A 17,558-nucleotide genomic window follows, 5' to 3' on the forward strand; every position below is an offset into this window, starting at 1 on the left:
CTTCACATAAACTGTAATCTTGTCTATCAAATCTGATTGGTTCATTAAATTTTGTTACTTAGTGAAATCAGATTCACCCAATAGGTCAATATCTATAAGCTGAATTTTTTATCCTAATCACCTGTGGTGTCTTGCCTTAGACTGAATTTTTGCTATTTGACTTGTTGACATCTTTACCTATAAGAAAAATATCAGCAGCCCTCCATAACACATGCAGAATTGTTTCAAAAACTCCAGGTGGTGAATGGCGGTATGTGCAAGTGATTTAAAAATACGAAAACATCCAAAACACCCAAAAAGCTCTCGTTCACTGAAAGTCTAGTGTCACAAAATATGCAATAACTTATGGGTATAGGTTTAGGGGTAGGGATAAAATATTCAGACAGGAATGTTGTTCAAAGCTACTACAAATGCTCGACTGAAATAACAATGCAAAACAAAGTTACATACTAGAAACGTGAAAAGTTTATAAATCTTTATCCAGATACTAATACAAGTCCTGGTAGCATATGCTGCAGTACAATGTATAATTATTACAGAGCTTTCTGCAAGACTAATTGAGCGTTAGTTTGAAACTAAAACTGTCCAATGTTGTCCATGGAAATATCTTACATTACTAATTTCATGTCTCTTGTTGCACTCCACAATCTCTGTGAAGTCAAGTCAATTTTTCATGTCCATTTCATGTAAAACATTATTCTTGACCTATTGTTACTGGTTCATAAGCAATTCACATTGATGTGCTGAACAAACAAATAATCCTGCACTAATGCAATCAGGCACTTCATTAGGAAAACGTCTGTACTGAGTGTCAGTGAAGACGCAATGATGTGAAAGAAGGCATTGATGTGTAAACTCCAATGTTTAAAACAGTTGTGCTGCTTAATATTTTTGGGAGACTGTGATACATTTTTTCTGGGTTCTTTGATGAATAGAAAGTTCAAAATTTTGATCAAATTATTATTAATTTCTTTTTTTTAAATTATTGACCCCAAACTCTTAAACGGTGGTGTTGTCCAGATTCACTCTCTTCTTTTTGTAGTATGAGTATTGTTGGGCAACACAACAAGGTATTTGGTATAACTGTGGTTGTAAATGTGCATAAAAGATCAGTGGAAATATTTAACTGTCATTGACACTTTAAACTTTAAACTGTCATTTACTCAACAATGACACTATTTTCTTCTAGAGATGCTGTACAGCCGAAATAAACGTTGTTGCATAATTTTCCTGTTATCACTGTAAAGCTGCTTTGAAACAATCTGTATTGTAAAAAGCACTATATAAATAAAGATGACTTGACTTGACAAAGTACCTGAGCCTAACAAGATCAGGACTTTTTCTCTGAAGCCACTTGTTACAAACTTGGTTTTGACAACTAGGCTGGCCCACATAGATAAAGTGCTCTTTATTGCCAGTCCACCCTGTGTGTCAGGGAGACGCTTTAAAGGTCCCGTTTTTCATGATCCCATGTTTCAAACTTTAGTTAGTGTGTAATGTTGTTGTTAGAGTATAAATAAAATCTGTAAAATTTTAAAGCTCAAAGTTCAATGCCAAACGAGATATTTTATTTAACAGAAGTCGCCTACATCGAACGGCCAGTTTGGACTACATCCCTCTACTTCCTTCTTTAATGACGTCACTGAAACAGTTTTTTGACTAACCTCCGCCCACAGGAATACACAAGAGTTGCGCTTGTAGAGTGTGTTTGTCGCCATGTCGTCGAAACGCTGTTATTTTCATCCCGCAGTCCAATCACCGGGTCTGATTCCGGCTCAAATTGATAGGGTAAAATTAAAGACGTTTACAATAACACTGAGCGCGTGCATCTCCACGTTATGGTAAGAGGCGTGACCTTTCCGGGCAAGGTGCGCTCAGAGCTGTCGAATCACAACACAGGAACCGCTGGCACAATCAGAACTCGTTACGTATTTCTGAAGGAGGGACTTCATAGAACAAGGAAGTCATCAGCCCGTTTTTATGACAGTGGAAACAGCGGTATACAGATAAGTAAATTATGTGAAAAATACTGTGTTTTTTTACACGCGAAACATGAACACATGTTATATTGCACACTATAAACACAATCAAAGCTTCAAAAAACCACAAAAAACGGGACCTTTAAAGGGTTAGTTCACCCCAAAATGAAAATTCTGTCATTAATTACTCACGCTCATGTCGTTCCAAGCCGTAAGATTTTAAGATTTAAGATAATTAAGAATGCTGTCAGATTTCCTTCCATTGACTGCCTTTGTAACTACCACTCGCATGTAAACATTGATCAGCGAACATAAACAGAAGCTCAACAACACCTGCTACACGCATGAGAATAAAGCTCTTCCGGAAGCTCAAATGTGTTGCGTAACACACGAGAATGATCCTCATTGGTTATGCAGCATGTTTGAGCTTCTGGAAGAGATTGTTCTTGCGCGTGTAGCAGGTGTTGTTGAGCTTCTGCTTATGTTTGCTGGTCAATGTTTGCATGCGAGTAAAACCCTAAATTAATCTGTTCATCATAACAAGCAATGGATTCTCTTCAGAAAATTTGGACTAAACCGCTCGATTCATATGGATTAGTTTTCTGATCTCTTTATGAAGTTTTTGAAGCATCAAAGTGGTCGTTACAAAGGCAGTTAATGGTAGGAAATCTGACAGCATTCTGTCATCAAAAATATCTTAAATGTGTTCTGAAGATGAACGAAAGTCTTACGGCTGTGGAACGTCATGAGGGTGAGGAATTAATGACAGAATTCCATTTTGGGGTGAACTAACCCTTTAACAACACATCATTTACACTGTAAAAAAAATCCCAGTGAAATTTACGGTAAAAAAATGGCAGCTGTGGTTGCCAGAACTTTACCGTAAAAAATACAGTAGCAACGTAAAAAAAAAATCTGTTAAATTTACGGTAAAATAACATATTTCATTAACTGATATAATGTTAATTTACCAACCTAATGAAGTACTAATATCTGTTTTGTACCTTTATAATACACTGACAGTCACCAAACACAGTGGTGATAAGAGTCACATGATGAATCAAAGTTCATCAGAAGCTGAGATGGACAACACTAACATATAGAAGGTGCACACAGTGTCATTCACACACACACACTAAACACCATCATGGTAACATGCATGAAATTTTAAAAATGCAATAAACATTAATTTAACAACATTAGATGTAACATAAAACCCTAATGTACATAACTGATTAGAAAAAAATGAGAAAAACTAAGAAGAAAGTTATTTCAACGAAAATATATCAAATGTGAAGTGTCACGCAGGGAATTGTGGGAATGTCAATTTACGGTTTTTCACTGTAAATTTTACAATGAATTGTTATTTTTCAACTTAATGGTATTTTACCGTAAAATTACATTAAATGTACCATTAGATCTATTACAGTTATTCACCGTATATAGTACGGAAACTTTCTGTAAACCAATTGACAGTTTTTCACCGCAGCATTTTTACAGTCTTTTACTGTTAAAATCACGGTCATTTTTTATAGTGTATTGTCCTTTTCTCAGGCCTGGTTGTTCCTTAGGATATGGAAAAATCCTACAAATCTCACTCTGTACATTTAGCTTCTTACCAAGAGTAAAACACATATCTTATATTGGGGAGCATTGATTGAATTTAGGAAGTATATTGTTTCTTGTGATAATAACAGTATCTGATAGATAGATAGATAGATAGATAGATAGATAGATAGATAGATAGATAGATAGATAGATAGATAGATAGATAGATAGATAGATAGATAGATAGATAGATAGATAGATAGATAGATAGATAGATAGATAGATAGATAGATAGATAGATAGAAATGTTCATGAAATATGTCTCTCTTTCTCTCTGTCTAGCCCTTCATATTCACTGTAAAAATGGATCATAAGCTAAAAAAATCCTTTGGTTCAAGCATCATTTGCCTGAACAATACATTTCTTGACTTTTCATTACCAAACGGTCATTTGGGTCTATATTGTTGTTTAATGTTTTGATCATTCTTGTCAAGAGCATACAGATAGGAAGCATTAATTATGCAAACTTACATTAACAGATCTAATATGGGATTAATATTTAAGCCAAAATAAATTCAGGAACAGAACTTTTCACTGTAGATTTTGAGAAAATGTTCTGGATTTGTTTTTAAATATCCTCTGACCAGGAGGGTGTATCTCCAGCTAATGATCATTAACCCTGGTGTCCTAGCCAGAGGCCGTAATGACTCGCTGACGCAGTGTTGCAAGAAACCCATTACAAAAGACCCAGAGAGAAGGAGAAAGAGAACAAACAAGGTGAATGTGGCCAATTTCTAAAGTCATGCAATATGAATGCATCTAGTGGGGTGGCTTGCAAAGGCTTTTCATTTGATTGAAGAGTCTCAAGTTCACAGATTGAGTCTGAATGACATTTTCCTCTCAGAAATGCCTTTTCATTCCTCTCTTGTTGCTTCGTCTCAACTGGGAGCTATGTAAATTTAGAACCGGTTAATTAACTTTACTTTAGGCTTATAGGACCTGCAAAAAAACATCCAGCAGCGGGATATCTTTCCACTCCCTTCTGTCTGTCTCAACCCTCGCTCCTCCATTTGTGAGCGTCTCTAGTGATCCCTCTGGCAGAGTAACCCCCCAAACACTCTGCCAGTAAATACGCTAAATTAGGTCTTCAAACTAGTTTTGAAGAAACAAACTGTCATTCCCAGCATTTATAATTAAAGCATGGCCTCTAAGTCATTATGATAAATATGATATTTAAGGTTTTATCAGTTCAGTCTGTGTTAACGTAAGGCATGAATCAAGTTTAAACCAATTGTTTTTAGAATGGTTTGTTATTGTGATTTAATCAAAAGTATTGTCAAGGATGTGATATGGTTAGTATTTCACTGGACTGCCATCCTTCATATTCGTGTATCTCAACGAAACCCATTTACTCTTGTAAGAAGTAAGAAGAAGCTTTATCTGTTCTCTATAACAGAATGTCTGAAACAGCCTGATCTTTGAGCACATATACATCCATTTTTTTCTGTCCTACATTCTTTTATTTTGGCACGAAAACACAATTATCCTTAATTTTGAAGACACTGCCGAGTGTACCAGAAAGAGGCTTGTTACTAACTGAAGCACTCTGTGATAAATGTGAACTAAAGAACTCTACTGAATTGCCAGTAATAAAGTGCATTTTAGTTTACTTTTCAAAAGTTTAGGGTCAGTAATAGAATGCATTTATTTGTTTAAAAATACAGTAAAAACAATAATATGAGTGAATTTCCAGCTTTTGCTGATCAAGAAACATTTATTATTATAAATGTTGAAAACATCTGTGCTTAATATGTTTGTGGAAATCATGATACATGTACTTTCAGGATTATTTGATAACTTGGAAGTTTAACATTTATTTGAAATAGACATATTTTGTAACATCATAAATGTCTTTACTGTCACTTTTGACCGATTTAATGCATAATTGCTAAATAGAAGTAATTATTTATTAAAATAATAATAATAATAATAATCTTACCTTTTCCCCAACCCTCTAAATGGAAGTGTAACCATTTTTCAGAAACTGATTTGGGACACATTGGGGCCAGTAAGCTTATGCATTAGTGACAGAAGGTGGAAGGTAAAGTCTCTACCCTTAGTGTGAGTTGAGTGTGATCACAGATAGAGCAATTATGAGCTACACACACACACACACACACACACACCGATGCTGGAAAGGAAGGTCAGTATGAAGGGCAGAACCCTGATTTACACTCTCATTGTGTTAATCATTAATGAATAATTAATGGAAATGGAACATCAGCATTTTCTACAACTCAATTGACTGATTGAATTGTAAAATAATAGCTTATACAACCTTGCTATACAACTGATTGTAAAAAATTATGTGTAATAATTAAAGCTATCAATTTAACAATTTAAGTTAAAATGTAAAAATAAGTTTTAAAAAAGTGAATGCTGTTAGTTTTAATTCATAAAAACGTATTACAGAATTTTTATCCGAATAAAACAGAATGAAGGGGTCTTGACATGTATTTTTGACACAACATCTTGACAGTGTTCATTGCTTATGTTCAGTGATATGAGAATTATACAGCAAATGATATATTTACCTCTAAATCATATGTGACCCTGGACCACAAAACCAGTCACAAGTCACTTGGGTATATTTGTAGCAATAGCCAACATTACATTGTATGGGTCAAAATTATCGATTTTTCTTTTATGCCAAAAATCAATAGGATATTAAATAAAGATCATGTTCCATGAAGATATTTTGTAAATTTCCTACTGTAAATATATCAAAAAAATTATTTTTGTGAGTGGACATGCATTGCTAAGGACTTAATTTTGGACAACTTTAAAGGCGATTTTCTCAATATTTTGATTTTTTTGGCAACCTCAGATTCCAGATTTACAAATAGTTGTATCTCAGCACATCCTAACAAACCATACAACAATGGAAAGCTTATTTATTCAGCTTTTCAGATAATAAATCTCAATAAAAAAATGAATAAAAAAATTACCCTTATGATTGGTTTTGTGGTCCAGGGTCACAAATGTGCTCATTGCTCTCATCTGCCACAATAATTTAAAGGTGCCCTTGAATAAAAAATTTAATTTACCTCAGCATAGTTGAATAACAAGAGTTCAGTACATGGAAATGACATACAGTGAGTCTCAAACTCCATTTTTTCCTCCTTCTTGTGTACATTTGATTTATTTAAAAGACCTCTGAAGAACAGGCGAATCTCAACATAACACCGACTGTTACGTAACAGTTGGGATCATTAATATGCACGCCCCCAATATTTGCATATGCCAGCCCATGTTCCCAACATTATGAAAGGCGTTACACAAGGGCAGGCAGTAACGTCTGGAGCAGCACAGCCGAATCATCAGACTAGGTAAGCAAGCAAGAACAATAGCGAAAAATGGCAGATGGAGCAATAATAACTGACATGATCCATGATAGCATGATATTTTTAGTGATATTTGTAAATTGTCTTTCTAAATGTTTTGTTAGCATGTTGCTAATGTACTGTTAAATGTGGTTAAAGTTACCATCGTTTCTTACTGTATTCACGGAGACAAGAGCCGTCGCTATTTTCATTTTTAAACACTTGCAGTCTGTATAATTCATAAACACAACTTCATTCCTTATAAATCTCTCCAACAGTGTAGCATTAGCCGTTAGCCATGGAGCACAGCCTCAAACTCATTCAGAATCAATGTAAACAATATAACAGTATACAATACTCACATAATCCGACGCATGCATGCCGCATGCATGACGAACACTTTGTAAAGATCCATTTGAGGGTTATATTAGCTGTGTAAACTTTGTTTAGGCACTGTTTAAGGCAAGCGCGAGCTCTGTGGGCGGGAGCGTCAGCATTTAAAGGGGCCGCACAACATAAATCGGCTCATATTTAATGATGCCCCAAAATAGGCAGTTAAAAAAATTAATTTAAAAAAATCTATGGGGTATTTTGAGCTGAAACTTCACAGACACATTAAGGGGACACCTTAGACTTATATTACATCTTGTAAAAAAACGTTCGATGGCACCTTTAATATCTTTGAACTGTCTTCATTTGAGGGCTTTTTTTAATGATTTTTTCATATTTTAAATATGAAATTATATATAATATATATATATTCTCATTTTTGTTATCCTTTGATATTAGAATTACTGATGTAATCTTGCATCTACACAGCTAGTAGTATACAGATGCAGTGTGTTTTTTTTTAGCATGACTTAATTAAGGCCGTTTTTCATACAGTTCAAAGAGAGTCTATTGGCTGCAAAATGTCTGAAGGCAAGCTGGAGAAATACAAATGAAGTTATTATAAGGCTGTTTACTAAAGAACCTGTCATTGAGTTTGCTTTAAAGATGTCGTTTGTTGCGGAGGACTAGTGTCAGATCTGGATGCTGGGTTTATTTTTGATTCCTGGAGCAGAGGTAAGACGACAGGCATTTTAAAGTCTTCCCATGCCAAAACAGCTTTGATTTTATCTCCACTGACAAATTTCATTTGCCTGTCAGATATCTTTTTTTCCCATCAGAAGCCGCGTGAAATCGGTTCCTCAATCTGTGCCTGATGCTCAGTGGTTTCCAGACGCAGTTGGAAAGAGATTATGTCCCTTCTTATCCTTTCCAAGTCAGCTCATTATTCACATTTGGCTCTTTCAGTCTTCAAACTGCATTACCCATGATCTCTCCCGCTGAGACTAAATGAAGCTGACCTGCATGGAAGCGTGGGTAATGTATGCTAGGAGAAGTGTGAATGTGGACAACCTATTGTTTTGGGGCAGATGGGATCCTCCTCCTCTCCACCTGACATTTCCTGTGCCGTGTCTCTGCCTCTTGTTGTTTACTATCTCTTTTGTCATTCCCTCTTAAATCCTTAATCCCGCTCCATATTTCTCTCTCCCATGACATTCACGCCCTTCCCTCCCTGTCGTCTTCCCCATCCGTCTGCTGCCAGGTTCACTGAGATGAGAGCCAGTTCAAGGTGTTTGCTCATGAAGGATTGTGGAGTATGAGTGTGTTAGAAGTTGTAACACAGTAAACACTCCTTCCAGCCAATGGACTCATGCCAGCAGAATGCCTGTTGCTGCGCCTGGCAAAAACACGCTTTTTGTGTTTGTGTGACTTCCTTAGACAAAGACACTTTAAAGCAACCTTTTAATTATTAGTATTTTTTTGATCAATTCGTATAATTCCGATTGTTTATCACTCTTGCACAGAACAGAAGGCAGGGAAACTATGCACTACGTATGCCGAACTTGAATTCACCCTTTTCCGATGATTGTGATGTGCAAATTTAAATGTGTGAGGAGTACTTTTTAAATTGTTTTTCTGGCTGAAACAACAATGGTTTTGGATTTCATACTGACAGGCATGGATACAGAGGATGCAACATTTATTTATTTATTCAGCAAGCAAAGAGTCAGATAATAGGGGGTTACTAAGAACTTTCTATTTAAACAGGAAGAGACTGTCTGATGGATTTGATGTCAAATGAAAAGTAACAGACCACACAGTTGTCATTGTTAAATCTTCCCTTAAATCTTATCTTTACTTTGTAGCTCTGTAGCTTTTTATCTTTTAAATTGGTTGACCTTTTATTTTTTATTTTTATCTGTTTTCATTTTGTCATAGCTTTGTAAATAAACTTCGACTTAATAGTTCATTTGGTTTATACTTGCAGTTTATAATAGAGCAAACTCATGAAAATGCATTATGCGGCAGTTTCTGTGACCGATTGTACGGAAAGCAGAAAAGGTCAAAACAGGCATAACTGGACTGTACAGAAGATCTGTTTCACTTGCTAAATCAAAACTCTAATGGCACTAATTAAAAATGTAAAAATGCAGAATGTTTTCTGTGATGGGTAGGTTTAGGGGTAGTGTAGGGGGATAGAATGTACCCCCAAAATTACTTGTGTAAAAAATTGTACAAAAACCTTTATGCTGTTACTCACTTATGCTGTTACATGTCAATCATATGCTAATCAATCTGTCTAATGAATTATAATCCTTTCTCCTCCTTCAGCTGACGTACCTTCCTCCTCCGTGGGGCGAGTGTGTGTCCAGAGCCCTGGATTCAGGCCTCTTTCAGGTGTACAGCGTGTCTGCCTGCCGTATCGAGTGTGAAACGCGCTACATCATAGAGAACTGCAACTGCAGGATGGTCTACATGCCTGGTACGTCCCAACCTAGCAGTGCTTATACCTCTTTCTTTATACTCATCTGTTTACTTTATTTTTATCTACAAAGCAATGTTAGGTAAAATTCCGGCTTACCTAGCTTAATAGATAAAAACGTCCAGCTTTTCTCTGTACCCTTCTTTGTCTTAGATCTGGCAGTTACCAGCTACGCTCTTCCAAGTTTTTGCTTTTTATTGTACCTCGAGTTTTTACAGAACTGGGGAAAACTGCATTTTACTTCCACACACCCTGGGCTTGGAATAATTTGCAAAAAGATTTAAAACTAGATAAATTTGTGTCTATTGGTCCATTTAAAAGTATAATAAAGACAGTAGTAATGGAGGCTTGTGATTGTTTTTGTTGAGAGGATACTTTGTTTTAATATTTCTGTTTTATTGTGTACTTGTTGTATTTTAAAGTGTTGTCTTGGCTGCTGCCTTGGCCAGGTTTTTCTTGTAAAAGAGATTTTAATCTCAATGAGACTTCCTGTTAAAATAAAGGTAAATAAAATAAAGTACTTTATACAGATCCTCTAGCACAGTGTTTCTCAACCCTGGTCCTGGAGGACCCCCAACACTGCAGGTTTTGTCTTTCTCACTAATTAAACACACCTGATTCAACTCATCAGCTCATTAGAAGAAACTCCACTACCTGAAATGAGTGTGTCAGACAGAGGAGACTTTCAAAATGTGCAGTGTTGGGGGTCCTCCAGGACCAGGGTTGAGAAACACTGCTCTAGCACATCTCAATTTCAGTTTTCAGTTTTAGTTTAATCATTTTTTCAGGACTTTACACAAAATATTGTTGAAGCATTAATAATAATAATTAAATGTGAAAAAAGGTGCCTGTGATGACAAATTAAAAAAAAAAAAAATATTTAAAATGAATATAAAAATAATAACAGAATAATAAAAAATAATAATAATAATTAAATGATTGCCTGTAATGTCCTGTCATAATAAATTTGGCCTAAGAGCAACCTCTCAAAATAAATAAAATTAAATTGACAGTACGTGTTTGAAACCAGCTTGCAATTAAATTAATAAAAAACATTCAGCAAGACATTTAAGAGCAGTGAAAATATTCTATTATATAAACAAATACAGAAAATGGTGTTCAAAGCAGTGAGTGATTACATACATATGGGATAGAAATAAATGACAGCTTTTATGATGTGCAAATAAATAGTCTGCAAATCAGAACAGATCCAACCCTTTATTTATGTTATCAGAAGAAAGACACGATGAAGACGACGCTTATAATGTCTGTGACTGAATAGTTATGACAAATAGAGTTTGTACTGTCTTATCACAAAACCAGCAGGGACCGATGTTCCTGTGTAAACCCCTGTTGAAGATCTTCATTTCTTGATGAACAGTTAGCCAATGAGGTCAGATTTCATATGCTCGTGGGAATCATAAGGTTGTGTGTTGCAATAACGTAATGCCTTGTGGCATTTGTGGTTTTTATTTGGCAGTGGAGCAAAACCTAGCTGAACTTGTTTAGGAGAGGTCAGAATATAGAAAATAATTCAGTTTTCTGTGGGTCAAAGGTGGTTTGGACCAAGCCCACAAACTGACAGCAAGGACTTGGAAGCAGGAGCTGTGACATATTGTGTAATTTGAAAAGTGTGGAAGAGCTCTTCCCAAAATATTCTTTAGAAACGTTTAGTTTTAATTTCATTTCACTGATAAAATGGTAATTTTGGCCCACTGATAAATAGTCATCTTTAACTGTTGCTAAATGGTCTTTTTAAAGACGTAATATATTTCCATGATTTCATAATATGATTTCATGAACTTCTCATTGTGACTCAGGGCCCTTTATGTCCCGTTCTCAACGCCAATTTACGCTCTCCCGTAATAGCTTATATTTAAAGTTAGTGCTGCTGTAGATTTCATTGTCAAATGGTCTCTTTTAATGACACTATATAGTCTCCATTTTCACCATTTTCTCCATTTTCATCTGATAAAATTGCACTTCTTTTTCATAAAGGTCCTTATTAATTCTAACCCATAGGTGCCAACCTCAACCTCTTGCTACTTCAATTGGCGCTCAAGACAGAACAATTATCTCATAGATGATTAGTCCTTCATTCACACAGGCGCCCTGCTCTAATAATGTAATTATAGATTCATTAACTGATTATGATTGTCCTGTAATGTACGTTCAGGATACATCTGATACATTTTGACCAGGAGCAAGTGTAGACTCGTTTACTTCTCTCTTCCGTGCGTGCACACACATACGCTCACTGTTGTTTATTTCCTTGTCGTGTTTGGCTGGGTGAAGGTTGGGTCTGTTTTTCTCCTACTCAGAACACAATATCAGTGTTTCATTATTAATTTAAGAAGGCTGAATAAAGAAGAACTTTTCTTTGACATTTTCCGTATTTTTTTCTTTTCATTTTCTTTGTTTCCTTCTTGCTGCTAGGTGATTCTCCGTACTGCACTCCTGAACAGTATAAGGACTGTGCTGAACCTGCTCTGGGTGAGTGTGATCTTCACACACACACACACACACACACACACACACACACACACACACACACACACACACACACACACACACACACACACACACACACACACACACGTCTCAACAGCCATTCATTAACTAATACACACACACACAGGTTAAGATGAGTCAGAACAATCCAGAATGGCGTTCCACCACCTTCAATTCAAGAAATATTGGCAATTTGTTTGCCAGTCCATTAACGTTACACATATTAAAATTAATATTAGTATAAAAAAATAATAAAATAATATTATCTAATTGACTGCACTGACACTATTGGATGAGAACAAAACTTGAACTCAATTTAGCTGGATAATGACACTATTGTCTTCTGTAGAGCTGCTTTACAACTGATGAACTCTGCAACATCGACACTGTTATTGAACTGAATTGAATCAACATTGAACTGACTTGAGCTGAAAATCACACTGTTTCCTTCTGTAGAGCTGCCTGTAGCTGAATTGATTTTGTTTCATAATTTATGTGGCACTGTTATTGAACTGAACTGAGTTGAGCTGAATAATGACTCTGTTGTCTTCTGTAGAGCTGCTTTATAGTTGAAATGGAATTTGTTTAATAATTTATGAATTTTGCAAGATTAACATTGTTATTTTCCTGTTTATTAGTTAGAAACAATCTGTATTATATAAAGCACTTTATAAATAAATGTGAATTGACTTGACTTCCCTGTTGAAGGCTCTACTAATAAACTCATAATATTAAATAGATGTGTTGCAGAAGGGAGACTTAACAACCAGAATTAAGAACCAATGTACTTTTTAATGTCGGATCCTGTTATATATAAGCTACATCTGAAATTGCAGACTTTTAGTACTTACATTGTGACTTTTTAAAAACATATATTTTATAGTATTGATGTGTGTAGTTTGAATGCAATATGGACAAACATTTGTCATGTTGTCATTGCCTTGTGGCCTACAGCATCAGTTGTGTTGCTTCACTGACATTCACATCTGGGTACTTTTTGCATACTATTTTATAAAAACTGTGAATTCAGACATATTACTCTTTTTGCCAACTATAAAGTATGCATATCCGGATGCAGCCATAGTGATTTCACGTAGACATATAAACCCCCGTAATTGGCGTGGCACGACGCAACAAAACAAGAATCCTGTTGTAATCAACAAAGCTGTCCACACAGGCACTTTTTGTTGTGTTGCTCGCTTGCACGGTATAAATCCAGGTGTATCTGACATTTTCTCAGTGAGACAGACTGAACGAATGAATTGTGATTTGAATCCTGATGTATTACTAGGCTCATTTTCATTCATCTACCACACTACCATGGCACAAAATATATATGCACAAGTTTCTGTTCAACAGGCCTTCATGACTACTATGGCACTGACCCTCCATAAAATCCAATTCAAGGAAAAACTGACAACAACCACCATCCCTCTTTCATTCTCTGTCCCACGTCTTCCTCCTCTGTAGTGGCGTTTTGTTCTTGAGTAGAATCCTTAAAGAGGATAAAAGGGCAAATGTTAGAGCAAAAAAATAAATAAATACAAAGTTCTGGCATGAAACTCTAGATGGCGCAGGCTAAAAGGTCCTTTAACACACCTGCTAATTATCACATCAATATCTATAGGTCACAGATGATTGGTTCCTGCTGTTTTAGTAGCCAATGAGCTGCGTGCTTAATCTTTAAATACATGAGTTAGCATTGCTTAGTAGCGCAGCATGCTTCAGAAACCCTCCACCTTCCCCAGCTCCACCTGTATAGATCTGCTACGGTTATTCATGTACGCTATATTGTACAGCAGCAGCATGTCTTACTTGCTCACAGCAGCGGGTCGTGTATGTATTGGCAGTAGCAAGTCCCGTACTTGCTCTGCAGCAGCAGCAGCAATTAATCAGCAGCAGCGTAGCAGATCAATTCCGCCAAGACCAAAAATATCTACATTGTCATATCCATTACCATACCAAACACTCCGAGAGTTGTCATGACAGAAATACAATTAGAACAAATCTGTTTGTTTATATGTGTTTTGTACAGCAGTGTGTAGCCGTAGACTTTAGACATCAGAATGTATTATCTATAATCTTCACCAGCTTCACCAATTAGACTATATTAACTCTGCATGGAGAAACTTTGAAAGTATGCTTCAGTTCTCTCACAAAATAATTTTATTTTTCTTTGCTGATCTTGATTCCTCTTAACACGGAGACTTCTTTATTGAACTTTAAATTCCCTCGTGAACTTGCTCAAATTAAGTCATTATTTTGGAAACGTATTCAGGGAAAACAAAGACTTTAACTGGTTTATGCACCATCCCTACCGACAGAATGCAGTCTGGCCCTCATTAACTCCCTCTCTACGTACCATCTGACGGTATATACCAGTGGTCTATCCCACTCATAATAAGCAAGTTGGCTCCGTGCTCACTAATTATCTTCCACTAATGAGGAAATTCAAATTAGAGCACTGCTAAGACTGCTTTTCAGGTATTCAGCACACAAACTATTTCCAAAGACTTCCTTGGGTTATTAACATGTCTAATTACACACATTTTTACCTTTTATTAGAATTCTGTGTGCACAATCATAGGAGATAAAGCCAATTTTTAAATATGAAGAGGGACAGCATTCCAAACCACTGCAAAAGTTTTGATGGGAAATGTCTGACCTCAATTGACAAGGCACAACAGCACAGCATAAGAGGCTGCACAGCTTGTCCAAAACTTTAACTGCTGGCTTCAAAATGCTTGACAGCTGGTTCTTATCTTTGGCAAAGTGGAGAGGAAATTATCACCAACTCCAACTCTCTGTTCACAGCACCCTGAGGAGAGAAGAAATATGTACTTTCTGTTTCACTCCAGAACAATATGCAGATGAACACATTTAGACATGAATGAGAGGCTATTAGAGGTATGAAGCGAAAAAAGAAAAAAAAAATACAGCATCGTCTCAGATGTTTGAGATAGATAGATAGATAGATAGATAGACATGGCAATGATATAGACCAATCAGGGACAGATGAATATTATTTTGCAATTTAAATCAAATTATTTTAATCCAAATTAATATTTGTGGTCAGTGCCAGGGCTAAAACCTGGTAGTTAGCACATATACTGTAACACATGATTCTTAAAGGTTATGTTTACAATGCATGTTTGAATCCAGCTTGCAACATTTCCTAATCCCATTTTACCCTCTTTTCTCCATCAATTCTTGTCCTCTCTGTTCTATACTATACTATACTATACTATACTATACTATACTATACTATACTATACTATACTATACTATACTATACTATACTATAAATAAAAGGCTAAAAGTAAAATGAAACATAAAAATTGTGGCTAAATGGCTAGCCACGCTGGAAGTGGAAGGTCAGGTCGAGTGGAATGCATTGTGAGATATGAGTCTTGAATGCTTTGGTTGTATACTGTACTTTGACAAACATTGGCCATTTAACTGTTTCATGCATGCACTGTTTATATTTTTCACTGTCAAAGCAGTACAAGTAGTATGAAACTCACAACCGTTTTCTATAACAGAACCTTTGTGGTTTGAGCACAGGATCTGCCATAGGCGATGCCTAGAGAAGACAGGAGTTATGGGATGTGAACAGTGCTGTGAAGTTCATACAGAACGATGGATTTAGCAGAAGATTATAGCAGATTTAATAGCCGTGTGTGTGATTGTTTTCTGTTCATTTGTCTATGAGTGTGTTGAGGAGGTTAAATCTGACTTAAGTCCCCAATTAAATGATGTGACTTTAGCATCGTCTCCTAGGGTTTTAGAGAGGATGGAAGTGAGGAGAAGATAGAAAAGGGAGATAGAAAAGGTCAGGGATGGATGCGTTTTAAAATGTTTCTGTGAAAGGTCAGATTCCATCTCCAGGTCATGCAAGTTATGAGCTGATTAGAAATCTGAGGAAGGCACAGCCAAGAGCAAAAGATTTCAGCCCTGGGCAACCGGCAAGAGAATAGCAAATTATTCTCTTTTGTTTCTTTTACATGTACAAAAAATGGAAAAAAGAAACAGTATTAAACATTAAGGTGTCGGTTATGAAACAAATTTGATTCTTGCCAAAAGAAATTCCAGATTTTCCTATTTTAAATTCCAAATTGTATTTTTATTAAAAAATAAGGCTATTACGATTAACAATAGGATAAAATGTCCCCGTAGGACATCAAAAGGAATTTACAGAGAATCGTTGAGGGTTTTTAATCTCTTGTTGCTCCCCTGTGATTTTTCTTTCTGTCCAGCTGCAGAACAGTTTATGGAAATCACAGTTCAAATGAAATAACTGGGATTCTGACGAAGACCCAGATGGACTCTAGGAATCAAATACTAATCAAAAAGTCCTGTAGGAATTTCTTTATATCCAGTAGGGGCTTTATATGGTTCCTAGATAATTCTTATTTGATCCCATTAGGATGCTTATTGGTTCCAAACTATGATTGGCATTCCAATTACAATTCCGTACACGTTCTTTTAGCACTTTTTGACTAGCAGGGGATAGACTCTTCACTTCACTCAAATTACCATCTAACTCCTTATTACTCACTGAAAGCTAAATGTCAGCACAAGTTTATTCAAAATTAATACATTTCACCTGCCAATCAATAGTCTTTTGTTTTTCAGTCAGTTTTTGTAGACTTCTAGAAAGCACTTTGACAGAAAGATCCTTGTGGTTTATTTTTATTTATTTATTTTTTTCCTTGCAGTATCTCTGTAAAGGTAATCAAAAGTGCAAAAGTGCAAGACGCAATATTTTTCAAAGCCTCAAGGTTTGACAGCAGCGATTTAAAAGTGTTCTGACAAGGCCAAAAGTTGAATTATACTCCGATCTGTGTGAGTGTTTGTGTGTGTGTATGTGAAGACATGTGGATATCATATATATATAACCCAGTTCGGGAATACCTCCTGCAGAAAGAACAGACAGATATTCTCCCTTTCTTCCCTGTACTCTTTCCTGTCTCTCCTCATTTTCTTTTTTCTCACTTCTATTCTATTTTATGCTCTCCGTAGCTGCTCTGTCAGCTGTTGAAGGCACAAACTGCATCTGCAGGAGCCCCTGTAACATGACCCGATACAACAAAGAGCTTTCCATGGTCAAGATCCCCAGTAAAACCTCTGCCCGCTACCTGGAGAAGAAGTTCAACCGATCTGAGAAATACATCACGTGAGTTTGCACCTCACAACCCTTTTAAAAGCCGCTTTCCTCTACATCAAAATGGCTTTGAATTCAGCATCCAAAGGTTTCTGAGGTTTTTTTTTTTTTTTTTTTTTTTGTCTGTGTTGCAACTTCTCCTTTCCAAACTTTTTAATTGT

The 17,558-nt window shown here is 36.0% G+C and overlaps 1 protein-coding gene across 3 annotated transcripts in view; it reads left to right on the top strand.

Moving 5' to 3' along the window:
• Positions 1–17,558, top strand: part of asic2 (acid-sensing (proton-gated) ion channel 2) — a 432,822-nt gene that overhangs the window by 406,125 nt on the left and 9,139 nt on the right. For all 3 annotated transcript variants that reach the window (XM_048196722.1, XM_048196731.1, XM_048196715.1), the window contains 3 exons: positions 9,572–9,722; positions 12,159–12,215; positions 17,256–17,409. In XM_048196722.1, coding sequence (XP_048052679.1) covers positions 9,572–9,722; positions 12,159–12,215; positions 17,256–17,409 — 362 coding nt within the window. The remainder of the gene's footprint in view (positions 1–9,571; positions 9,723–12,158; positions 12,216–17,255; positions 17,410–17,558) is intronic.

Source organism: Megalobrama amblycephala, linkage group LG1, assembly GCF_018812025.1.
Source record: "Megalobrama amblycephala isolate DHTTF-2021 linkage group LG1, ASM1881202v1, whole genome shotgun sequence".
Lineage (NCBI taxonomy): Eukaryota > Metazoa > Chordata > Actinopteri > Cypriniformes > Xenocyprididae > Megalobrama > Megalobrama amblycephala.